The sequence below is a fragment of the Aquila chrysaetos genome, chromosome 17 (genome assembly GCF_900496995.4).
Source record: "Aquila chrysaetos chrysaetos chromosome 17, bAquChr1.4, whole genome shotgun sequence".
In the NCBI taxonomy this organism is placed as follows: Eukaryota; Metazoa; Chordata; class Aves; order Accipitriformes; family Accipitridae; genus Aquila; species Aquila chrysaetos.
In genome coordinates, this window is record NC_044020.1 from 3,159,602 (window position 1) to 3,184,830 (window position 25,229).

A 25,229-nucleotide genomic window follows, 5' to 3' on the forward strand; every position below is an offset into this window, starting at 1 on the left:
CTACAAATTGCATTTGAAATAATTTCATTTTCTCGGTGATAAGAGAGCACTGGCAATTGGCAGGGCAGACGGACATGTTGCGAGACAGATGTAGGCAGCTTCCCCTGCCTGCAACTTGCACAGCCGCTCTGGCCGTGTACGCGAGGCTCAGCCCTGATTCAGCCTGGCACCAGAGTACTTCCCTTGTCCAGAAGCGTGTCAATAACCTCATTGATTGCAATGATATTTCTCATGCTTAAAGTTAAGCAAGTGCTTAAATGTCACACTGAATCACAAGGAAAGGATTTCTTTGCGCTCTCGCAGAGTCAGTTCTCTTGACCTAGCTGGCTCCGTGTTCGTGCACGCATTGGGTTTTTATGTGAACTCTTAGTATTTATGCAGATGTAGCACGTACGGGGGATTTTCTTTACAAATGACGGTTTGCCTAACTTTGAAAATATCCTTTTGGCTCGTATGTAGAGTATTTATTGTGCTTTATCACTGTTTTCTAATTTGGATCTGAAGCCAAAGAGGCAGTAACGATTTCTAGAGTGGAGAAATCACATTAAAAAAGAAGAAGTATGTTTTCAAATCTTATTTGAAATCTCTGCTGTATCAGAAACAAATAGCCTTGTGAAAGGGTAAAATCAGATTGCAAGTACGTATTGGTACGATGTTATCGTAAATTCACGTAGCACTTTTCTGTGCAAAGGAAAACTGATAATCTTTTCATACAAACTAAGGGCACAGTGTTGCGATCATATTTATATAAGTAGTATGTGTCTCGTAGTCCCTCTGATATGAACGCTGGACTACTGAACAGCCAGCAGGTGGAGTCATCTATAATGTACGTGTTGTGATCCGGAAAGTTGAGTAAGTACGACTGGACACGTGGAAATTTCAGTTGAAAGTTGAGACCAAGGAAAATATGAGGAATGGAACTGGAAAACTCTGCGAGCACGGAGGACACAAAGAGCTAGGACTTTAGCAGCAGAAGAGGAGGGGCCTGCAAAATGTTTGGAATAGCGAAAAGCTGGAGCAATCCTGGAAACACTCCTGTGGCTTGGATCCTGAGGCGTAATTCATGCTGTTGTAATTCGCGCAGATGGCGGCCGTCTCAAGGGAAGGCTTGAACAGCTGGGAAACATCAGGGTGTGGGCCCGCTTCAACCGCACACCCTTTCTTTATCCCTGCATCAGTCACAGAAGTGAAAGGTGATACAGGGATCGCTGTAGAAAATATCTGCAAGCTATTCCCTGCCCTGGGAGATGGCTCCTCTTGCTAGTTGAGTCGTGTTAAGGACCAGCTTAGTTTGGCATTTTGTGTGTAACAATGCACTTTCAGATGCTTTTCAATAAACCCATTACAGAGGAAGAATCAGCCTTGGCTCCAGAGATCAGCCATGTAGTAAACTGAGTTGTAGCTAAGTGGCCTTAATAAACAGGGTGCTTCACTGAAAACAAACGGGAGTTACGTGGTAACACCCGTTCTGTTCGCATGATGTGCCCAGCCACCACAGCGGGCGTTTTGCTTTGTCCTTCACTCCGTCTGCCTGTTACACCGGGAATGAACGCGGCCTCCGGCGGGGCATTTGCCCTTCTCGAGCCGCGCAGCCTCCAGCCTATTTGGAAACGAGCAGTTGCAAATAACGATTCGTACCGTCTGTTTGTCTGTGTGCCCACATAGGCTGAATAACAACATCACGGCCACTCGGATGCAACAGCCTGGCGTCTGAGAGAGGAGAGGGTGGCACAGCCCTGAGGTACTTCAGAGACACAGCCAGGGATGGATTTACGCAGGGGCCGTGGCTCCAGCGAGGCTACCGGAGGACTGCATCAACAGCCGTCACTGCTGGCCCGTTGATGTAGACTCCAGCCTCCAACAACCTCTGGTTCACTCATGAGAGGCACCCGAGGGGAATAAATGCCAGGTATTTCCCTGCTTCTTGATCTCTGGCACCCAGAGGGTGGGGGAGAGCCAATTTTTTTTTTTCTTCTGGTCTGCATCCCCATGCACTCCCTGTGGTACCTCCGTGGCTCACGCTATTTATCTTGAACCGGTCAGCCTCGCTGTCTCAACAGGAAAGCAAAAGACCTTTCGTTTCCCGGACATGCTCTTCACGCAGTTTCCTATTATTATACGCTTTGGGGATATAGTGGGAGGCCCCTTCATATTAGAAGTGCTGAAGGACCTACTTTATTCCCCATCCTCTCAGGCATAAGCAGTGCAGGCAGACAGCATTTTTATGCTAACTGCATATACACAGATAACTGCATCTGCACTGCAGATGTCATACTGCTTTAGCAGCATTGGTATACCTGAAAAGGCACGACTTTTGTACACGATGATACCCCACAGACCAAGCAGCAATTAGCAATGATAAATGCGCTGCAGCGATGTTTGAAGCCAGCAGGAAAACGAGTCAGGAAAGTCTTGCTCCGAGCTGTCTGGTTGACTCCCAGCTGTTGACATCGCTGCTTTGCCAGAGCACCGAGGTGCTCGGTGGTGTTTCCTGAAGCCAGGTGTCCTCATTGCAAGAAGTGGCACTGGGAAAAGACCGGGTGCCTTGTGAGTGTTGACCCACTGACTGACAGCTGCCAGCACCCTTGCGTCAGAGTGACATATCGATATTGGCCTCCTGCCACTGCTGGGGGACTGGCATCCTTCCGGCAGACGGTTTAAGTCTGGTGACAAGGTCTTTGGATTCTGTTGACTTAGGTTATGTATTTTTGCCTGTGTGCTAATTGGTGACAAGAAAAGGCAGCTTCTGTTAATAAAATTTTGTAGCAAAGAGCCGGCCCGAGATAAGCAAGGAGAAACATTTACCCACGCTCGTTGCTACGGAAAGCTCCATCACCGCTTCCTGCGAAACCAGGACCAAAGTGCAGGCTGAAACTTTACCTTGGCAGCACTTCATTACCTGTGGGAGTACTGCTGTCAGGAGGAAGAGTGTTTGGCTCCAGGAACTTGGCTGGCAGGATAGAAACAGCAGGAATGAGCAGGGTTGGGCAAGCCACTAAACCTCCCCTGACCCGCTGAGCAGAGAGACCAAATCTGCCGGGAAGGGGAGAGGCAAAGCTGCGGGAGGCTGCGAGGGCAAGAGGGAGCCGGTCAGCAGGATGAGACATCATGTGTAGATTATGGAAGCAGCAAGAAACTGTTCTCAGTTGTGGTGGTGGAGAGGAGAGATTTGCTTTGAACTGTCTCCTAATGATTTCTATGCCTTCGGGTCAAAGACTAATAGCCGAGTTTGTGCCTCACTTCATGCCTGTGCCTTAGAACCTGCATGAGTCATCGCCTCTGCTCCATCCGAGCACGTCGTGGGACCCAGCTCCTTGTACTTCCATAGACATTTCACACCCGGCATCCTGATGCCACCTGATTTCCAGCCCAGCGGGAGCACCAGCACATGTTCCTTCAAGGAATCCCTTCAGGGGGTATCTTTCGGGGGGGGAAACCCCACAACTTTACTCTAAAAGGATGTGAATCTGTTCAGAAAGATATATTCTTCATACTAGCTTCTGAGAGCTTTCTGGAAGGATAACGTTTCTTATAGTTGCCTCTTATTGATCCGTCAAAGATCAAAGCACTGGTGAGCACTCTGCAAACTTGGCCATAAAATCATGGCACGTAGGAGCCTTTGGGAAGAGTGTTGTGCAGCAGTGGAGGGGTTAACAGAGGAGTCAGCTGTCTGTTTAGTATGTCTCAGATGTCACATACAAATACCTAAAAGGCAACTGGGTTGTGTGAAAGGAAATCAACGGATTAAGACTGCAGTCCCAGCTCAAAAGCTTTTTTGTGACTTCAGGAATGCCTCATATCCCATCTGTTAAATGGAGATAATACCTATCCCATAAGCACACCGTGAAGATTAATTCATTAATCTTTTTTTAAGAGGAAATGTAAAGAGCTAGAGAAAGAATAATATGAAATATCATAGCAGCAATGAGAGAAAGCAAACAACAGCATAGAGCATGGCACCGGCAACTGCGGGTCAGTTGGGTAGGGAGGGCGCAGTACCCTCGCCTCAGCTCTTTTCACCCGCACCATGGCTGAGGGTGCTCTACGGCGGTCCCGGCTGCTCTGCTGGCAGGCTGCAGACCACGGCCAGCTGAAAACGTCTCACCAAGGGACCGGGCTACGGCACTGCCAGCTCTCCCGGGCACCGCTGTGCGGCGCGGACCGCGCGAATGCAGGATACGAGGGGGAACTGGCAGCAGCTTTGGTACCTGCACGGTGGGAGATGGTGGAAATGGGGTTAGGGGAAGATGAAGAGAAAAATGGAAGCTGGGCACTGTAGAGCAACTCCTTCTTTTGATACCCCTCAAGGGAAGTACCAGACAGACACCTAGATCACAGTGAGAGGAGTGCTCCCTGGTACACACGTAGATTTGTCTCCAAACTGTTTACTCCTAACTTGTCTTCAGGTTGAAGACTTCTGCCATGCCTCACAGGCAGCATCTCAACCTGTACCCTTCATCTAGAACCCCTCATTAAAATTAGGAGGAAGACAGATACAGAAATGCTGCTTTTGTCTGAATGAGTAGCATCCCCACACAAGAATCTCAGCTTCTTTTCAAGCCAAGAGTGGACTGAACATATTCCTTCAATGTTGTTTGACAGTCTGGCTCATTTTACCAAACCCAGTCAAGATGAATGAGAGATGTGTTTACCCTTGGTGGGTGAGCATACAAAAGCTGCATGTAATTGTCCTCTGGGTGCCTGCCACTCCATGGGGATTTGTAATCACTTTGAAAAAAGAGATCTTCCCCGTCACTGGAGGAGACAAGCTGGCACCTCAGCACAAAACATGCCACTTAAAATAGCTTTTAATGTGGCCTCGAGAACTATTTGTGGATCAGGAAAAATGTGGTGTAAGGGAAGACTGCAGTCATGTATTGTAGCTGTCACTCAAAACCAAAGGCTCTATCATTTCATAAAGATCAGCACATGTGTAAAGACACACCAAGATAACCTAACTGGTCCACAGGCTTCATTACACATGGTGGCATTTGAGAAGTCAAGAAGGGCTTCCTCCTCTGTCCATGTGCATTGACTCACAATGACCACCTCCATTCCTGGTTTTCTCCCTTTTCTCCAAAGTGTGGGCAGGTGGAGGAAGAGTGCCATTCCCATCCCGTAATAAAGCCGACTGCAGATTTGTATTACAATCTGCAGGTTAGTTCCCCATCAAGTTGCCATGGCTTCCAGGCTACCTTCAGGATGGTACAGGCTGCATGTGCATCCCTCATTCTAGAGCAGACATCGTCCTTGGTACTACCAGACAGCAGGTGTGTAATAAAATCAACTTCACGTTTCTGTTGAGAATTCTGAATTTTGTTTCTCAACATCAAAAACGTGGAGACATACAAAAGGGCTGATGAACAGGCTTCAGGTTTTTGAAGACTGCTGTCTCCACCTGGTTGGAAGTCATCTGCAGCATAACAACTGAGAAGTTTATATATAAAAATGCAGGAGAAACCCATGGAGGCCACTAGGAAAGGGAAAGTGGATCAGCCCCTTTCTCAAGAAACCAGACGCAGACTGGGGCTGCTGTGAGATGAGCTCTGGGGTGAGCCGCCCCAAACGGCGCGGAGGAAGCCTGGAAAAGGCCAGGAAAGCCGAGTGCCGCGGAGGAAGCCTGGAAAAGGCCAGGAAAGCCACGTGCCGTGAGCGATGGGAGGCTGCGCTGAGCGGGAGCAGCATCGGGTACCGGGCTGGGCAGCACACCCGCAGGAGCTGGACGCTCCTGAGGCGGGGGATCAGTCCCCTCACCCCAAATTCGCCTCAGTTCAGCACCGCTCCTTACAGGCCGAGCCGCAGGAACCTCACCGGGACACGAACGTGGCTCTGCCCGTGGCGGGGGCTCGGGGCTCTGCAGGACAAGACGCACCGGGCCCAAACCACGAAGCCTTTGGCTCAGCCCCCGTTGCAAAAAGACACGGGCAGGAGCGGGCAGAGCCTAGGCCGCCTCCGCGCCTTAACCCTGCGGCCATCTTCCCCGCCCCCCAGAAGCTGCGCTCTCGCCTCAGCCCAGGCCGAGGGGGTGCGTGCGAGGGGGCCGAGGCAGCCCGGCCAGCGGGGCAGGGCGGACGCCGCCTGAGGCGGGCCGCCGGCCGCCATTTTCCGCCGCCCCGTACGCCTCGGCGGCGGCGGCGGCTGCGGGCGGCCCTGTGCCCCGCGGCGGCCCGGCCCCGCCCCGCCCCTCCCAGCGCCAAGCTCCGCCCTCGCCCCCGCCCCGCCCCGCTCCGCTCGCCGCCGAAGGTTGCCGAGCGGGGGTCGCGCGGCTTCGGCGGGCCCGACCGGCGACTTCCGGAGATTGCCGAGGGGCTTCGGCCCCTCCCCAGACCGCCGCCGTAGCCCGTGACTGAAGGCGCTCCGGTGGGTCGGAGCCCGCCGCGCCCGCTGCTCTGGTCGCGGCGCGGGGCTCAGCCTCCTCCTCCTCCTCCTCTTCCTCCTCCTCCTCCTCATCCAGCAGCGCCGGGCGTCGCAGTGACAGAGCGGGGCGATCGCGGCGGGGGGCGGCCGGGGCTCCGGCGGCGCGGATGGCGGAGGGCGGCCAGCCCCCGCAGCAGCAGCAGCAGCAGCCACAGCCGCAGCTCCTGGCCGGCGGAGGCGGCGGAGGAGGAGGCGGCGGCGGTAGCGGCGGCGGCGGCGGAGGGGGGGGCCGCCCGCGGGGTGAAGCGGGAGCCGGAGCTGGAGCAGCCCATGCCCGGTGGGGACGGCGCCGAGGGCGGCCACAGCAAGCGGCTGCGGACGGAGGCGGAGGCCGACGGCGGCGGCATGCAGGTAGCGGGCAGGGCCGGGCCGGGTGGGCCCTCGCCGGGTCTCCCGCACCGGGGCTCGGCGGGAGAGAGGAGGGGATGGGGGCGGGGGGGGGGGGGGGGGCCGGGCCGCCTTTAATTTCGGTTTAGCGGGATTCAGCGCGTTGCTTACGGGCCTGCGGCCCTTCACCTCAACAGGGAGCAGCCGCGGGGGGAGCGGGTCTCCTGCCCGGGGCTCCCCCGGGCCGAGGCGGGTGGCTCCCGGGACGCAGCCCCACACGCGGGGAGGAGGAGAAGGCGGCGGCCCTCAGGGACCCGCCGCTGGGTCTCCGGTGGACCCTTGGGAGAGGCCGTGGGTGGCGGGGCTGGGGACGGGGCACTGGCGGGTCTCGCCCGTAAAGGATCGGGAGAAATCCCGGGGGAAAAAGGGGGGGGGGGGGGGGGCGGGGGGGCACCTTCCAGGTTGGCACAGGGATGTCGCGTTCCTGTCGTCTGCCGGCAGCCCGTGTTGATCGTCCCCAAAAGGCTGCTCTTTCCAGGTGCGTTGGCTTTTGTGTGCGTGGGGCGATGCTGGCAAGGTATTTCGGCTTTCCTTTGTCTGGGTGTTGTACAGGGTTGTTTTATTGTGGCAATCGCGCTGGCCTTTTTTGCTTCCGTTTCTGGTGATGAGTATATCGGAGCTCTTTGGAAGCAGCGTGATTTATTAATCTGAACTTGTTTCTTTTCTCACCTTTTTTTGGGGGTTGGTAAGCACTCCTGCTAGTTTCCAAGGGGAGCATCCTGTCCTCTCCAACGTGCTTCTCATCTAGATGCCAAACGCTGACCAACAATCTTCCCTTTTTATTTCCCAGGCTGTCCCCAGTTTGCATGCTCAAGATTTTTTTTTTTTTTTTTTTTTTTTAATAGCTTGCAGCGGGACGGTTTTGTTTGTGGTTCTGTTTGATGTTCAGCCTTCTGTGGTGGTCCTTCCACCTCACCACATCCCTCTTTCCCCAGCGTGATGGTGTGGGCTGAACATAGGCTGGAGCTTCGCACCCAAGCGCTGCCTCTCGTGCTCCCGCAAGGGCCAGCAAAAACCACCCTGTGCTCTTTTATTCCTTGAAGTAGTATCTTCTCCCACATGTAGGTGTCAAGTATGACTCAGACAATGTGTATAATTGCAAGGACAAAGATGCTCAGCATTGAAGGAGTGCTTATAGATTGTGTCTTGCTAGGAATTATGAATGAGCGCATGAACGTGGTGACATGAAATTCTTCCAGCTCTTCGGAGTTGGAACTGAGGCTCAGGTCCTGCGTAGCTACAGGAGATGCACCAGTTTACCTGCAGTCAGTGGTTAAATGCTTGTTGATATAAACCAGTGGTAAATCAGCTGAAAACTTTCCAGGAAGGGACTTGAACTGGTTTAACCAAACAGTCTTAAAATTTTGTTTTTTTTATTGCAAAGGAGTACAATTTCTGTATACATAAAAGGCTCCCCTCTGTATTTACATCGAGGAAAGCGTTTTGTTATCTGTTCAGGGAATAGTACAAGATACTAAGCTTGCAGCATTTGACCCTGCGTGTGCACAGCAGTGTGTAGTACTGGTGGTAATGGTAGCAGGGATTAATTGTGGATCTCAGTGGAAAGTTGGGTTTTGTTTCCATATCAAATGCTGGCAAACAGTGGAGAAATTAGATGGAGAAGTGCAACTAGTGGAGTCCAATTTTAAAGTTAAGTGTGTTTTATAGTCAGTATAACTATTCTTCAGACTGGGACCCCCATATTGTAGTTACTTGGTATTCTTAGCGTAATTTTAATCTTTCCGTGTATATATGTATATGGAAAAGATTTTTCAATATAAAAGATGAAAATAACCATATATATACACGCATGCATGTATATACGTATGTATTTATGTATGCGCACACACATACCATTATGTCCAGAAGTTTTCCTTGCCTTTTTTTACTGTTAAGGAGTATGGTTTATTTATTTGGAGAATCTTCTCATGGTTGTAAGCAAGAAATACCAAATTCGAAGCCAAACTTACAAATAATATCGGAGCTAGGAAAACTGTGTTCTTTAATGTTTGGGAAGTTCAGTATCTTTTTACCTAAAAGTCAAAACACAAGATTGCCTTTCACGAGGGTTTCTGTTCAGATAGTGTGTTCTTCTGAAGTACCTTATTTTAGAATAACTGGTTCTTTTTAGTAAATTCTCTATGTTTAACTGTACATAATGCTTACAAGAGTAATAAAGAGCCTATTCTCTGATTATTTTTTTTACTTCCCCCCCCTCACTATGTACTAGAGGCTTTCTGGAAGCTGGAAATAACACCAGCAACTGTTGTACCTTGTTTTTCCTGCAGATCCTGTCAATTTTCTACTTCCTGTTCCAGAGCCACAGGCTGTTGCTGTGTAAACTTGGTGACCTTGTGTCTCTGGGCTGATAGCAAGGAATCCTGGGGTGCCACACTCACCACAGTTTCTTCTTTGCATAACCCCTACCTAGTGATGGCTCAGGATATGAACATGGCTTGTAATGCTGCAATAAATCATTTGGCTATAGAAATTACTAATGCAACTGTAAAACTAATAGCTTTTTTTGGAGTCTATTAAGATGAAATATAAAAACTGGCTTATGGGAAGATAAGATAGTAGCTAGTTATTAAGAACTTGGGGCAAAGGGTCCCTTGAAGCTTAAAGTAGCCCTTAAATTTACTGGGCTGCTTGTTTTCTGCTGTCTCAGGCCAGCATGCTCAGACAGCTTATGCAGTTAGGGTTTCATTATCTAATCCATCTTTGATCAGGCCGGATAAATGGTGTTTGGCCAGTGCTGATCTTGTTAGGAGGGTGGTGTAAAGCTGCTTGAGTTGGGATTGGGACAAATCGGATCATGGCTGCTATCTGCTTCTGGGACATATTTCAGTTAATCGTGGCGTGGGAGGAAAAGGTCCAGCACAAACTGCTGCTTTTTAGCTCCCTCTGGTCCATAAGTGGCAAAAATCAAACGCCACCGGCCAGGAATGTCTCCTGGAAATGTTTGGATATGTTTGTAAGTTTTGGAATTGAAGGGCCCCAAAGGTACTGCTGCTTTTTAACTGTATAAATACTAGCTAGGAACTAGCTTGCTCTCTGTTTGTTGGCTTGGATGAGTTGAATCATTTGGATCAGCTTGCTAATCTGGGTAAAAATAGTCCCTAACAGAGGGGAGGAAAAAAAAAGAAAGTTATATTGGCCTAAGTCACTTGTGAAACCGCACCGAAATGCAGTTGTTGATGCAGCTGTATTTGCTGCTTGTCAGAAGAAGTTGATTGCTGCACAGATGGAAGAGAAAGTACCTTTGGAATAATCTCCCTCCTCCCTTCCTCGCATGATGAAAGATGAGAAATGTTGTGGCTAGCTGGGAAGTGTCCCGTTCTCTTTAGAGCTGCAGACAACGGTGTAATTCCAGGCTGCTGTGTTTGTCTTCCCCGTTGAGGTGCTAGAGGTGTACCAGCCAGATTACACTGCTGACGAGAAATCAGTAAAATATCTTCCGGTTGCTTTGCGTGGGGCTGAATGAGTTAATCAACTCCTCATTCCATACCCGAGCTGAATTTTGATTTAACTTTTTTATGGGGTCTGGGTTGGTTGGTGAATTAAAATTATACCTAGGGGTTATATGTGGTTGGAATTAGATGCAAGGTGTGAACAGAGCCGACCCTTGTTCTTCTTTCACGAATGACTTATGTGTTCATTATCCCCGAGTATTTGGGGGAATTGCTCTTCTGCAACCGTGAGCATGGCCGACTGGTCAGGGAAGACAGTTAATGCAGCTGTGGTCTATGCCTTAGCCAGTCCATGCAAACTTTTAGTGGCAGTGATGAGTGGTGACTTTGTGTTGTCATTCAGGCATGTCTGCATAGGGTTCATGAAGATGACTAGCGGTGTTGAGATCAGTCCCCTGTGACTAAATAATGACGTCATAGATGATAAGTCTTCACTGCGCAAGAAAGTCTGTGGTTTCTCTTCCTGCCGCAAGCCAGAAGACGGTCTATAACACCCTCTACCAGCTTGATTCCTTCCAGCACGAAGATTGGAAACCTTGAACGGCAGCGTGCCATGGAAAGGGGAGAGCGGGGACGTTGCTGGTGCTTCATAACAACCAGTGTCCTCGTTCAAACTGTGGCCCGTTTGTGGTGCTCCAGAGGAGGGCAAGAAATCAATCTGCTGATTGTTTCCAAAGACAGGTTTGGGTTTTACAAGTAAGAGGGCTGACTGGGACTGTAATCGACAAGGGGCCAGTGAACAACAGCTTTTGTGCTGTGGGGGACCCTATGGAAATCTATATTTTTAAATCTTAGAGAAGGGAACATCGAGTTCCAGTAAATTGTGGAGAAGCTGTGTAATCGGGTTAGCTTTTTCCTCTCTTGTATTATTCATGGCATGGCCGTCTTTGTAAAGAGATGCAGAGCAATACAGGGGATACAAGATATTCTAGGAAAGAAATGAAGTTCCAATTTTTAGACGCTGACCCATGCCTTGGGTCCAGGATGAGGTTTCCTGGGATGCTGTTTGGACAGACTGTTGCTGATATGATGAGACATAATGAATCACCTTTAAGCTTGTTGTTATTTCTCTGTTTGCTTCTGTGCTTTGTTTTTTTTTCAATATTTGAGTGTTATGAGTTAGACCTGACAGTCTGGATAGACTTAGAAAATCCCCAGTTCAAAGAAAACGTTTGGCACACAGAGTGAAAGTTGGGATTTTAGAGATGATGAGAGCACTTTAATGTTGGCTCTCTTCTTGCCATATTCAGGAAAATGGAAAGCCCAAGTAAAGTATTCTGGATGCTTTAGTACCCCTCCAGGCTCTGTTGGTATTTCTCTTTGGATTTCAGAGGTTCATGTTTAAAGGTGATGGCCGCGGTTGTGAGGTTGGAAGCCGAACAGAGGTCTGGCTCTTCTGGAGATGGTTTCCTTCTGTGTATGTGTACCAGCTGTAGACATATGCTTTTTATTTTTCCTTTTCAGAATTCCCACTTAGAGACATGAGCGTGCTGGCATTTTGCAGAAAGCCTGGGCTCTCCCTTGCGTTTTGAAAAGGTTGCCCACCTAGCTGAGTTCGGAGCAGCGTGCCTCTCTCCCAGGCACGTCCTGTGAATTACCCTCTGTCGGCTTTTCCTCCCAGTGACTCCCAAGGCTCCCACTTTGCCCTTTTGCATCAGGGGTTCACACTTCTGTTTTCAAGACCGTCTCAAAGAAGTGCTGGTCACTGAAGGTTTAGCAGCTGTCTTGCCGTGCTAGCTGTGTGTTTTATCGTGGCTGCACTGAGGGCTTTCAGCGGCTTTGCTGTGGTGAGGCTGGTGGCAGCCGGAATACCAGAACACAGGAGATGCAAAGGAGGCAGCAGTAAAATAAAAAATTTAACTGCTTCATTTGCACTAGTGGTAGGGAAGCCAAACTGAAGTCGAGACGGACCTGAACTGGATTCTGTGTGTGGTCCGTGGCCCCCCTGGAGACTGTTGCTGAAGGACATACCCGTGTTAGCTTGGAAAAATAAAGGCTGTCACTAGCAGCCTTTGGTTTGCTGCACAGGAACCTCTGCCCCTTTGGAAAATGTTAGGGGTTGCATTGGTTGAAGATGTTTTAAAACCTGTCGCTCTACGCTGCTGACTTGTCTCGTGGTGTGGGACAAACCTTAGTTTTCATATGAAGCGGAAGAGGAGGGCAGGTGTTTTGGTCGGCTGGAAACCTCTTATTTAATTTGCCCATCTTGGATATTACTTGACCTTCTGTGTGTGTGTGCTTTAGAAATGCAGTGGCTGAGGGATCAGAGGAACATCCAGAAGCGAAGTGAGAGAAGCAATTAGAAGTAACGAGTTCCAGTTCACTGAAGCATTCTGTTGATCTACATTTTACAGTGGTATTGAGTGGACGCTGGAGTGTAGCTGTCATGAGATAATCCCGATGTTTAGGGATTAGAGCTGCTTGACTGCATTTTGGGCCTTCACTCCCTTTGCTCTCCAGTAAATTTAATTTTGCCAGCAATCTTTTCTAAATTCAGGAAAATGCTAGTCTGAAAGATGTGTATGTATTTTCCACAGCATGCTTCCCCCTCCCTCCGCTTCACTCTCCTGAGCGCACCTCCTTTTTTCCAGGTTGAATTTGAGATGTTTGCAGGAGCTAAGCCCACCGATGGCAGGGGCTGTACGGAACAGCCCTCACCGTGCCAGCATCCTGACCAGCAGGGCTCTGCCGATCTGGTCCCGCTGAGCCATGCCAGGACACCTCTTCTGCAGGAAAGCTTTGCTGTCTGCTGGACTTTGCTGAGAAGGGCCCGTCGTAGGTTGAATTTTCTAATCTGCGTTCTTGGTTCGGGAGGATTTCCAGGGTGTTTGGGAAGAGGCTTGTGAACTGTTCTAGTCTCTCGCTTGTTTGGCTTGTCAGGCGTACATACGGCATCTATCGAAACCACCCCTAGCAGCTCTTTTGCTGGACTGAAGGAAGTGGGACACTAACTCCTTAGCAGCTATATGATGTATTTAAGTAGCCGCCAAGTAGGAAAGGTCGTATACAAAAGCCCCCTTGTTTAATGAGGGGCAACAGCTGAACTTGAGCTGGATCCAGCATCTGTTTGGGCAGAGCAGGAAACTTTGGCAGTTTCCGCCAGCTCAGTTGGTAGGACATTGGTGTTCAATCAGCTATACCATTGCTGCCTCCTAACCTTTGGAGTGTGGGCAGAGTGTACTTGTGATTCATAGTGATTAAGAAAGAGGTCATGAGATCTTTTACTTGCATCTCTTGGGTAGGACAGTGGGATTCGGTCTGGCATGTTTTTGAAGTGGCTGTGCGTTCCCGGGGCTGTTGCTTGTGTTTGCATTTGTCTAGGAGAGTTCATTGTGCAGGAAGATTGGATGCTTGCTTCAAAGAGTGTGGGCTAGAAGCAATTGTTGCTTTTTCTGTATGACTTTCTTGGGTTTTATCTGCTCATAATTGCCTCGGCAATAATGCAAGTATTAGCATAGAGATGGGGAAGAACCTGCACCATTTAAGGGGGAAAAAAACCAACCCAATGTGTCAGCACTTTTTACCCTCTGGCTGTACGTAGCTAAATTTCCTTTAATAGAGAGGCTAAAGAAGCAACCTTATGTGGCATTTGTGTGTGTTGCAAATATCAAAATATTCTCCCCAGAGGCCTTTGAGGCCCTGGGAGCTGGATCCAGCTCAGGTTTCTTCAAGGGACCGGAGTGTGCTCTTTTAGCTGAGGCTTTCTGCACAGCTTTTCTCCTGCTATTTCTGCAGAGGATTCTTGCAGATGCTTGGGGTGGTTGTCACTGTTGGGGGCGATGCCCGGGAAGAAAATCCCACCAAGGCGTCACTTAAAAGCCTTGATTTAGTGCTGCGTGGGCTGAGGAGAGGCTGTAGCCGGGATCCTAAGCCTATAATTTGCTGCTTGTGGTTGCCATTCCCTTACCCGGAGAGAGGTGGGAAGGTCGCCTTTCCTCCAGCTTGCTTGTCCCCCTCGGGCAGGCAAGGCAGGGGGGAAGGCTGGGCTCTGCCATGCTGCAGGGCTGGTAGCCTTCTCCCTGGGGGCTGGTCCTGCAGGCAGCATAGCCAGGCATGACTGTCAGAGCAGCTGCTGTGAGATGGTGCTTCAGAGCCATCTCTGCCTGGCTTTTTGTTTTTATTCACTTATGTGGCTTTGCTTCCTTTTTGTGGGAAAAAGAAACGAGGGGAAGTGCATGCATTAAAGGGCTTCTCCATTACCCTTTGTACTCTCCTGTCCTGGAGAGAAGGTCCGTCAGAGGCTTCTTTCCTATCCTTGTTTCATGTTAAGAGCCCCGTGAAGCCTTGGAGCAAAGCTGGACCAGGATGGAGTGTGTTTTGTAGGTGCTTGTCCTTGCCTTTATGCACCAGTTCTTCTCGAAGCTCAGTTTTGGAGTGACCTGGGGGGGTTCCTGGGATTAGAGACCACTCTCTCTAAGTGATGCTGCTTCCACTCCCGTGAGTGGGACCAGCCACACAGCCTGGGAGTTTGTTCAGGGAGGCAAACCCAGGCTGTGGTGTTGCCGCAGCAGATTGAACCGTGGGGCGTACCGAAGGAGGTGGAAGCTGGCAGCGTGGTTTGGGCAGATGCCCTGGGGCTGGTGGGATGCACAAGAGTGGGAAGCAGGAGTTTGCGTGATGTTGGCCTCAGGAACAATCTGGATCGTGGAGGAAACTGAGGCAGTAAAGTGTACGCATCACTTCTGCTGGTTTGTCGAGATCTGAATGTCTCTTGGGCAGCCTGCAGGAGAAATCAGTTGACTTCTGAAGCTCCTGCCCGTCCTGTTACTTGTTTTGTCCAGGAGTGGAAGTTGAAGTGTGTGAAAATGCAGAATGCCCTCAATGCTCCAGTTTTAGGAAGGGGTGTGTTACGCTATGGCGGTGCTGTGGGAGTTGGTGTTTGTCCTAGGTGGTCTGAAGCTGCTGGGTGCTGTCTCCTCAATGCAAAGGGGTGAGGGGACAGAGAACGTGCCAGAGCGAGCAGCAGTGCTGCAGCCGGCTGCGACCGGGGGAGATTTAATGCATGGTGCATCCAGCATGGTAGGGGCTGGAGCTTATGCCTGGCAAGTGCCCGGCAGGAGGATGTGACAAGAAGGCAGCGTGTGAGGTCTTAATTATGTGGTTGTACATTTTATGTTTTTAGAGATGACTTCATCTCCGTAAGTGCATCAAATGGATAACGCTCACTGAGGCGCTGTTAAATCTAGCGGGAGTTTTGTTATCAGTTAAAATGGGTGTGAGGTCAGGCTTTGGACTGAGAGCTATTCAATATTTCATTTCTTCCTTTTCATCTCATGTCTGACCCCAAACTGAATTTACTGCAGATAACCTAAACCTTGCGCTGAATACAGAACTATTAATTTTTAATGGTCTCTTCTACGGTGCTCACCACTGTAGTGTGGGTGCTTTGCAGATACTAATGATCTTATTTCTGCAGTTTTCCTGAGAGGTAGAAAAGGTATATCTCTTATTGTAGAAACGGGGAATTGATGTACTGGTAATAAGACCAGTTTTGCAAAAATCCCATTGACACTTGCAACCTGATTTATTTTTTTATTTATATTTTTTATTGTAGCTGGTGGGGTTTTGGTAATGTTTAGATCCTTGATCTATAGCTCTCTACAACTTCCACTGTATGTATGAACACCTACTACTTCCACAGGCTGATCCTTAAGTGTGTCATGTTGGGCAAATGTAAAGTGATGTTGTCTTCATCTTAAAAAACAGCGGAAAAGCTTTAATTAAATAACTTGGTCATCATCGTAACGAAACTTTACTTGGAAGATGAGGTCTGAAATATAACTTTTTAAGTAGAAGGGATATCGCTTGGCCTTAACAACAAAACCACATACCTTTCGGTTTCTGCAGCTGTTTTTCTTGCTCAGAATGCAGCGCTTCCTAGGCTTGAATGAAGCGGGAGTCAGGAAAAAGTAGCATATAAGCCTGATTTGTTGTAACATCCCTGCGCATGAGGAAAAAGAGTGGAAGTTGCATGGGTAGCTGTAACTGGTGTTTTTAATCCACAGCCCTTGACTTTTGCAATTGAAATGCTGTTTTAGGAGGGAATGTAGCTACCTTGCCCTTTGAGTTAGAAGCATGTTTCTGTCTGTTAGCGAGCAGAAAGCTGCTGTGTGGACAGGAAAAGTCAGGAACTGGCTCCCGACCCATTCCCTGCGCTGGCTGCGTGGGGGACCGGCAGCTCTTCCCCTTCCTGGGGACACAGGTCTTGGCGTGGATGCTTGGGGGGTTAGTGGGGAGGAGAGGGAGGCAAACTAAGGTATGTTTTGTTGGGGAGGCTTTGTGACGCATTTGGGGTGCAAAACAATCCTGCTACTTGGGATTCAGGTGTCTTGGCTGAAAAGTACTTGGGTGATCATGGACTTGGTATCTCTTTCCTTTTGCTTGTGGAATAACATGTCCCTGATGCATCCCATCACTGCCTGCTTTTTATTGCTTCTGCATGGGTGGTTGGTTCTGTTCTCTTCTTAGCTGAGTACAGTGCTGAGAAAAGGGGGGAATAGAAATGTGCTGTGTGGCTGGGGCTCTGTCATCTGCAGAGAGCCCTGGAGAACAAGACCAGGATTTCGGACTGAATGCCTGATCTTGTTGCCAGGATTGTCAGGCTATGACACTGGAAGTAGTATAAAGCTGTAGGGAAGGAAAAAACACCACATCCCACTGCTTTTTCCCAAGAGGAGATAAAAGACCAACCTGGCAATGGCTTCTTTGTGCCTCAGCGTGTGTTCTAGGAGCTCTTGTTGCCTTGAAGTGAGGGGAGGAGATGAGGCTAGAGGCCTCTCCAGTGCCCACGTGAATCCAGTGGAGACCTGGCGTCTGCTAATGTCACCAGCTGGATCGAACAGCTTTTTCTCTATATGACCTTTATACCTAAGCACTTCTTGGAAACTTCTGGCTTCCTGGGCTAGTTAGATTTCCCTGAGAGCAGTGGTCTGCATGCAGAGTGCCTCATGTTGTGAGAGCTGGGCTGAGAGGTCATGGTCACAAAGAGTGGAGGCAAGGCCATCGTTTGCCAGGGTGGGATGGATTCAGCGGGAGGTGGTAGCAGCGGTTGTGAACAGTGCTGTCTGTGTGGTGGTTAAACGTCAACCATGGGCTGGAGAAACCTTCAGAGAAGAAAGGGAAGAAAAAAGGAAATGGACCAACTATGGATTTTGATTTTTCAAATAAAGAGGGTTACAGTGGGACTTAACTTTTTTCAGTGTTTCCATCTGTCCGTCCCTTCTTCCAGTGCCCACTTCTGACCTGTGAGTTAGTCTTGTCCAAGAACTGGACTGGTGTGATGGACTTGGATGTGGTGAATGAGACTGAGACTGGCATTTCAGTATATGTTGTCTGACCAATTATCTGATATATGTGTCTATATGTTTGTCTGTGTGTGGCTATGCCAGGAAATTGAAATAATGCTTGTAATTAGGTCTTGGCTTTTTTTGTATGTGCCTCTGTCCACTGATTGCACCCTTCCAGGAAAGACTTGCTGCATTTCACTATCTTGCCCAATCTCTTCTGTCTTCTTTCAATGGGAGCATCGTGTGGTCAGTGCCAAATACTGCAGATTCATAAAAATAATTTTCCTCTGTCGATAAATCACAAATGAGCACCACTAAGAAATCTTGATGCTTCATGTTCTGTCCTGAAACCTCTCTGTCTATGGGGTTGAGAACATATCTGAGCATAACTCTTTCAGCCAGACTGTGACCAGTGTGTAGGTTCTCCTGGGGATGGGTGTTTCCCATGGGGAAGGTGTTGAGTAGAATAGATGGAGATGCTGTGAGACTTTTTTGGTGTATGTTTTCCTCCTATTCTTCAATGCTTAAAAGGGTGAGTAAGGATTCCTCCTCTGTTGGTCAGTGAGTTGATGTTTTTCTCTTGAGCGGTATCAGGTATTCGTGACTGTTTTGCATGCCAGGAGGAGCATGGGTTGGATTTGCAGCTTGGACCACGACTCCTTTAAGGACTAGGAATTTTTTGATGAGTGATTACACTTAACTCTGGGCTGTTAGTTGATGGATGTAGATGGAGCATGTCCATGTTGCTTGGGAAGGTTTCCTTAAATAGGCATGACCTTTCTAGCGAAAACAGGAAGATAGTTTTTGTGTTGGGTTTTTTTTTGTTTGAGCGTGGCGTTTGTTTCATTTTTGGAACTCATGATTACTGCAGGCATTTACCATAGAAGTAGCTCAAAGTCTTGGTAGCTTCGTGGGGCAGGGTTTGGCAGCTCTGTTGGAGTTTGATAGGGAGATTGGCTTGCTTTGCAGTGCAGCATTTGATATAGCATTTGTTCATCCTTTCTGTATTTGTTCCATCCTTTCTGTACCAGCTGCTGTTCTTCACCTTTGGTGATCTGGTTCTCCTTCCTTATCATGCTGGCATCTGAAAATCTGAGGCATCTCTATGTATAAGGAAAAGACTAGCCAGTCTGTATATTTTAACATGTAGATGGGGAATGGATAGTGCTTCACTAGGTCTGGTTCATCCTGTGATAAAAATGTTCCTGTTTCTGTTGGGTTTTAGTATTTGTTGGTGTGGGGATTGCAGGCAAATTGGGGAGAGTGGTCCTGTCCCCTCAGAACAATGAACCTTCTGGCTACAATGTGAACGTGGTGACCATCTGCCCAAAGTAGTGCCTGTCCCTGACCATCCCTGGGAGGTGTAGCAGGGGATGGGTGGTTGTGACTCCTGTGTGCACTGAAATTTTCCAAGATGCCTGGTCTCAGCTGTTTTGTCACTGTTGCTGGCAAGGCGTTTGCAAGCTCCTCTATGAACTCTGTAGTTTATGTTTGTCTCTAAAAATAAAATCACTATGCTTGGGCTCTCGTATCTATTGTAAGGTATTATGTGGGGTTGCTTCTCTTGGATTTGGAGCTTGAAAAAGAGATGATGCAAATACTCTGGAAAAGGTGTAGTACAGTGGACAAACTGACCACCCTTGATGGCACAGTAGTATCAAGTGTTTTATTTAGCTTGCGTGGTTTACTTCATCCTCAGGGTTAGTCTGAAATACAATTTTTATGTCCTTTTCCTGAGCAGTTTCTTATTCTAGGTCACCAATTTCTTGATCCCTGAACCCTTGGGAGTTTGCAATTAAGATTCAGAGGTTTGTAGATCTGTCTGGTTGGTTCTGGGATTAGCAATTTTTACTTTCATTTCCAGAATAGGATTTTAAAGACAGTCCCTAAATCTCTGGGCCCTTTGGACACCAGTAAACATGTGGCATTGTTCCCCTTCCATGGGTGAATTCCTACCATTGTAAGGCTTTCTCTGCCTCTGACTTCCTGGACAGGATTTTGGTGATGAGTGCAGTCACGATAAGTAGTGAAGAACTTCTTAATAGGTCACTTCTCAACTGTAATTCCTAGGTAAGTATTTCTCTGTCTTGTATGGGTTTTCCTAGGGTGCTGGTTAGCTTCACTCTCTGAACAGTCTGCTTATGTACAGATGGTTACTGCATAGTGCTCGTCGTGGAGGCAACTATTTCCATGAAGTTGCTAGAAAAAAGTACAATGAATTTTGTACGGGCTGCGTTCGAGCGGATGCATTGTGGAAGTGGGATTGCATTGGGAGGGGAGGACGGGACACCACTCATCTCCCGAAGGCTGCTCTGTTCCACTGGAGCCAGGGCAGGTGGGGGACTTTCACCTCCAGCTGCTGTTAAATTAGCCCTGGGTTGGAGTTGCTGGAAGTTTGTCTTGTTAAGTGTTAATTCAGCATGTTATGTGTGAAGCTAATTGGCAGGGTAGAAAAAATGATGTGCCTGTAGGAAACTTTCTTCTTACCTGGAAGAGCTTAAACAGTGAAAATGTAAAATGTCCAGTAGGAAAATTCCTTCTTCCTTGCATGGTTAGCAGTGATAACCAAAAGCAAATTATACAATGCTGTGTTCAGAGCCCTCTGATAGTATTGTCATGGCTTCTGCTTCTGTTTACAGATTTCCCATGTAGCCGAATTAAATTAACAAGACTGGTCAATTCATTGCTGCTATATTTAACCTCCTGGGCAGCAATGAATCTGGCAAGGATGGAGCATCATTTTCACGTGCTGCTTGGACAGGGAGGATGTGCAGCAAAATGAAGTAGTGTTATTGCTTGGGGGAGAGGTTCACAGTCACAGCTCAGATGTCAGACGAAGGGAATAGAAAAGGTTCCCAGAAGTCCTTTTACTCCAGCACTTCCAGTGTGGCTCAGTCACTTGAGTGAGTTAGGTAGCGTGAGGTTTTTTGTCATGTGCGGGCTAGCCAGAGACCAATGTATCCACAGAGTTTGTTCAAGGCAGATAGCATTACAGGAATCAAAACACATCTCTTGGTTCCTGTTCATAGATTTAATCCTTTGTTTTTAGCAGTTCAATATCCCTGTGTTCTTTAGCCTAGCCTCCATTATCATGGATTTGAGCCCTTCTTAAATCCTAATGCATGTAATTGCCTAGCATTCATGTTAGGAAGAAAAGTGTGGTGCAAGGCAGTGCACAGAGGAATGAAACAACTCCACCAGGTCACCTGTGGAGGAGCAGAAATCTCAGACCACTGGGTTCAGCAGGCCATCCTTCCTCCCTAATTTGAAGTAGGTGGCCTCCTTGTTTAATTGCTGCCCACTCCATCTAAGGATGGTCCTTGGAGAGTGTTGGGAACGCATGGTGAGCTTCACACTGCTACCATCCTGTGCTGCGTCAGCTTGCTGTGTTATTAGAAGGTACTTTCTGCAGCATTTTAACTACAGCATCTTTCCCTAGCACCAAAATTCACTTAAAATTAAAATATGTATAGGGGTCTGCATCCTGTTGTAAGAGATGTTGCGTGTTTTCTTTAGACTTGTGCAAAATACGTGGTATGGTGGTAAAGGTTGTACGGGTTTATCTTCTTTTTTTTTTTTTTTTTTAATGCCCTCTCCCATGAGTCTGCATAGCTTGTGAGACTGGGATGATACTGTGTGCTTAGCCTTGCAGCCGTTTTGGAAAGCTGGGCTTCACCATGCCACGCTTGCTTTTCTTGTCTGTTTGCTTCAAGTTTTTTATGTGGAGTTTACAGATATTGGTCCAGTTTGCATAGCAGAAAGTGTCCCTTTGTAGCAACTGATGAGTGGATGACAAACAGCTGATTAAGCCCAACCTTCAAAAGGCTTTTGAAAAAAAAAAATAGTAGTATTAAATTTATGCTTTGCAAATGTTGTATCAGTACTAGTGGGTTAAGCAGTGTTAGGCCACCTGGTGTAGGTTGGTCTAATTGATAAACACCCCTTTGCTCTGGGCCACCGAGGGCTTGGGTCCTTGGGGTATGTACAGTAGGCACAGCCCCTGTGTAGTGAATCCCAGTGTTGGGGTGCATGGTGTGACACCTTACCTCGAGGCTAAGCTGATTTGATGGTAAACAGCTGCTGAAAGAAGTGATGCTTTCCCTCTGCTCTCCATTTGGCTCCGAGTTCCTTTTTCGTGATCTCATAGAAAATGAGTAATGCCAAAATGAAGGAGTTTATCACTAAATCCAGCTGACTCCGCTGTGGTGGATGTTGTGGCTGTCTGCCTACTAGGTCATGTTTAAAAAGAGGGGATGGCTTGTGCACCCACTGTTTGGGGAAGGCTGTGGAACTGTGCCTTTTGGATCCTGCCAGGTGTTGGAGTAGTTCATCCGTAATGCACAACTTCGCTGTCGGTGTGCAGCAACTCCACCTTCCACAGTAGTTTAAACTGATCTGCAGATTAGCCTGGGGTACCGCAGGCCTGACCTCTGTGCCGTGGTGCTGGGAGCAAGGGACACGGGGCACCAGCAGCTGCCCGGGGAGTTGGGGTGTCCTGGGGGGCTGTGGCATGCTGGAAGGGTGCAGGTGCCAGGAAGGTCCTGCCTGTGGGTGCACTTAGGAGGAGGGGAGATGCTTGTAGCTGAGACCATGACAGGTAACCCCAGATGTTGAGGGGCTAATGTAAAGCAGTAAATCAGCAGGATTTTTCTGTGTGCGCACACAGCAATGATAGCAAAACTTTTCTCCTTAATACTGATCTCTGTTTGTTTTATTTTAAACCATCTTGTTTTTTAAACCAAAGTAACTGCATGTTGACTTTCTGGAGTTTGGGAGATGCCGGCAACGACCTGAAAGGAAACTCTGGTAGTGTTGCAGAAAGAAAAGCTGTTGAAGAAGCTGGGTTGCCTCTGCCATCCCTTCGAGAGGGATGATGGTGTCGACTGCTTGCTTTGCCCGTCTCTCTGGTGCCAATAGCAGCAGTGCTTACGTTGACATGGCACGCTGTACCCACAGTGCAGCTGCATGTCACTTCTGTCACCTGGGCAGCATCTGTAGCTCTTGCAAGGAGAACCCTTTGCGTGTTTAGTACCACCATGCCGCTGTCAACCTCTCTCACGCCCGCACTGCTTTAAGAGCAAGCGGTTGTCCTCTCCTGCTGCAGAGCAGGGGGATAAACGTTTGTTCGTCTGCGGTTTCTCTGATTAACCGTGTTTTCAACTCTGCCTTTGTAGCTGACGGCAGGCCCTTCTTCCCCTCGGCGCGCGTCCGCAACACGCTCATGTGCCGGCACGCGTGTGCTGCCCTTGAAAACAGACCAAACTTATTAAAATCATTGCTAGTTGCCATGGCAGCTGTTGTCGCTGTGGGCTAATAGGAAAGGCAATTACTGCTGCATGCTGGGGAGCGTACGGGGAGGGTGTGGGCAGCAGGGGACAGGCGACTGCATGCTGATGAGCTGTGTGACTGATAGATCGGCTGTCACAGTGAGCAAGCAGCAGAGGAGAGAAAGGCCGGAGATGCCCTGTAATGAGGTTTGGCCAAATATGCTGTATTTCCACCTCCTGGGCAGGCTCATTGAGAGATTCCCACCCTTCCTTTGATTGTCAAGGGGAGTCTCCGGGTTGAGATTCATGTTTGCAGCTGGGTGCAGTGCAGTGCTGCTCGGTGACTCTTCAGCTGGCCCAGGAACAGAAACAGGGAGCTGGAAAACTTTATACATGCTGAAGATACTAATCTGGCCCCTTTCCAGCTGTTTCCTCTCTGTAAATATTCCTCCTCGGCTCTTACTTTGCTGTTTCCTGTAGGTTGAAGGTCATGGTGTAAAATAACTCCAATTTTCTTCGAGTGAGGAGCATCGGTTGTGAAAAGTGAGGTCACTTATGTTTCAGGATGCTTTGCGGGTTCTTGTGTGCTGCTGTGCCAGTAGAAAGCCAAAAAGTTTTGCTTACTGACCTGTGTGTAGACGCCTGTGTATCTGCAGGTGTTGTGTGGTCATATGGCAGATGCTGTGTTTTCATGCTTTTCATAGCGAATTTAAAGCTAAAGGGAAATTGTATCCTTCATCTTTTTTTCACTGAATTTGGGTAGTGTGTGCCCAGGCAGTGCCAGCACTATTTGTGCCCGATGCAAACATGAGAAAAACAGGGAAGATTTAATAGTGAGGAGCTTGTAGGAAATCAATAAATTCCTTGAAAGATATGAGTTGAAGAATTAGGTGAGAGTTGCAAGTCTGCAGCTTCTAGAAAAACTCAGGGACACCAAAACCTGCTCTGTCAGTGTTTGACAGAGCCCTGCACACCCAAATTGCAACCCTCCCATCCTCTCCAATTTGTGCTCCTTTCCTTTTCTCTTGTGCTAGGAAATGGCCTGAGACCTTGCTGCACAGGAGCTCTTCCAGGTGGCCCTCCCTGGCCAGCAAGAGGCATGTCACACAAATTTCTTCTGGCTTCTGGAGTCCATCATGATGTCAGGGAAGATAAAACGATGGTTGTGGTCCCCTTTGATGGGGCGACAGTCCCAGGAGTTATGGGGGAGGCTTGTGGTCCAGACAGAGCGAGAAGAATAAAACAATTCTCTTGGAGCAGTCAGAATTGGGACCTTGTCTGAATTTCTCTCCCTGTTTCGGTTGATCTCCCAGCAGCTGTTTCCAACTGCCCTCCGGATTGTGCCCCATTGGGATAGCAGCGATGACTCACTCAGCTGGGATGGTTTCCGCAGCATGCGAGAGCCCAGCTTCCCAGGGAGCCGTGGCACCAGGAAGGGGAAGGGTTCTGGTGTGTTTGATCCGTCAGTAAAGATTATGCTGTGTCTGTTTAATTAGAGACTGCTGCTTTCTTTACCGGTGTACTAAATATAAATGGAGGAGCTGGTCTAATATACTCGAAGTTGCAAATGTCAGGAGTCAATAGCTTTATTTTCCTCTTGCCAAATCTGATTTGTTTTTAAGTACTGCCACTAAATCTAGTGATGCAGTAACTCCTGTTTGTTAAAAGGAGTGAGAGATTTAGACCGAGGGACTTCATACTCTTCTCCCCCCTCTCTCTCGTCCCACCTCTCTTTACGCAGGAAGAGCTACTGGTTTGCAGGTGTTTGTACAGTACGATCTGAAGTGTCAAAAGGCTTGATCTAAGTATGCCGTGTACTAAGTTTGTATTTAGGTAAAATACAGTTGTTTTCTCTCTGCACGTTTTTTTGGCACAGATTTGTACATTCCAAACATTACCTTTGTGACAGCAGAGTGCCGAAAAAATTAAAAAATACAAAAAATACAGTGAAGCTAAAGAAGCTGCTGCTGGAGCCCAGGCTTGTGAGGATTAACTTGGGGCTTCATGTTCGGTTTGGGATTCTTTGTCTGCTGAACTACAGTCTAAGTCCTGGCAGGCCCCAGGGAGATCTGTAATGGGACAGACATCTGTGCTTAAGATGCCTTGCCCTGTCCGTCTGCCTGTGCAGGAAAAGGAGTAGGTAGCAAATGAGATTTCCACTCCCACCCCTCCCCGGTGCTCCTACTGAGCACAGTGGACCTGATCTACATCCATCTGCTTTGCCTTGTACAGTGCCATTGCACACGCTGTTTGCTTGAGCTTTTCCGTGCGCTGTAGTGCGATGCGCGGGAAGTACAGCTCGCTGGGACAGTGCTGGCGCTGCCGCCGCGTGAAGTGCTTGGCCCTGAATCAGTCGTCTGAAAAGTCCTTGACAGCAGAAACGATGGGGAGAACTCCTCATG

The 25,229-nt window shown here is 48.5% G+C and overlaps 1 protein-coding gene across 12 annotated transcripts in view; it reads left to right on the forward strand.

Annotated features, from left to right (window-relative positions):
- Positions 1 to 6,574: 6,574 nt before the first annotated feature.
- Positions 6,575 to 25,229, forward strand: part of RBFOX2 (RNA binding fox-1 homolog 2) — a 177,389-nt gene continuing 158,734 nt past the window's right edge. For all 12 annotated transcript variants that reach the window (XR_003927128.1, XR_003927129.1, XR_003927130.1 and 9 more), the window contains exon 1: positions 6,575 to 6,768. Coding sequence is in view for 8 of the 12 variants with exons in the window: in XM_030040475.1 (XP_029896335.1) it covers positions 6,688 to 6,768 (81 nt within the window). In the remaining 4 variants the exon portion in view is untranslated. The remainder of the gene's footprint in view (positions 6,769 to 25,229) is intronic.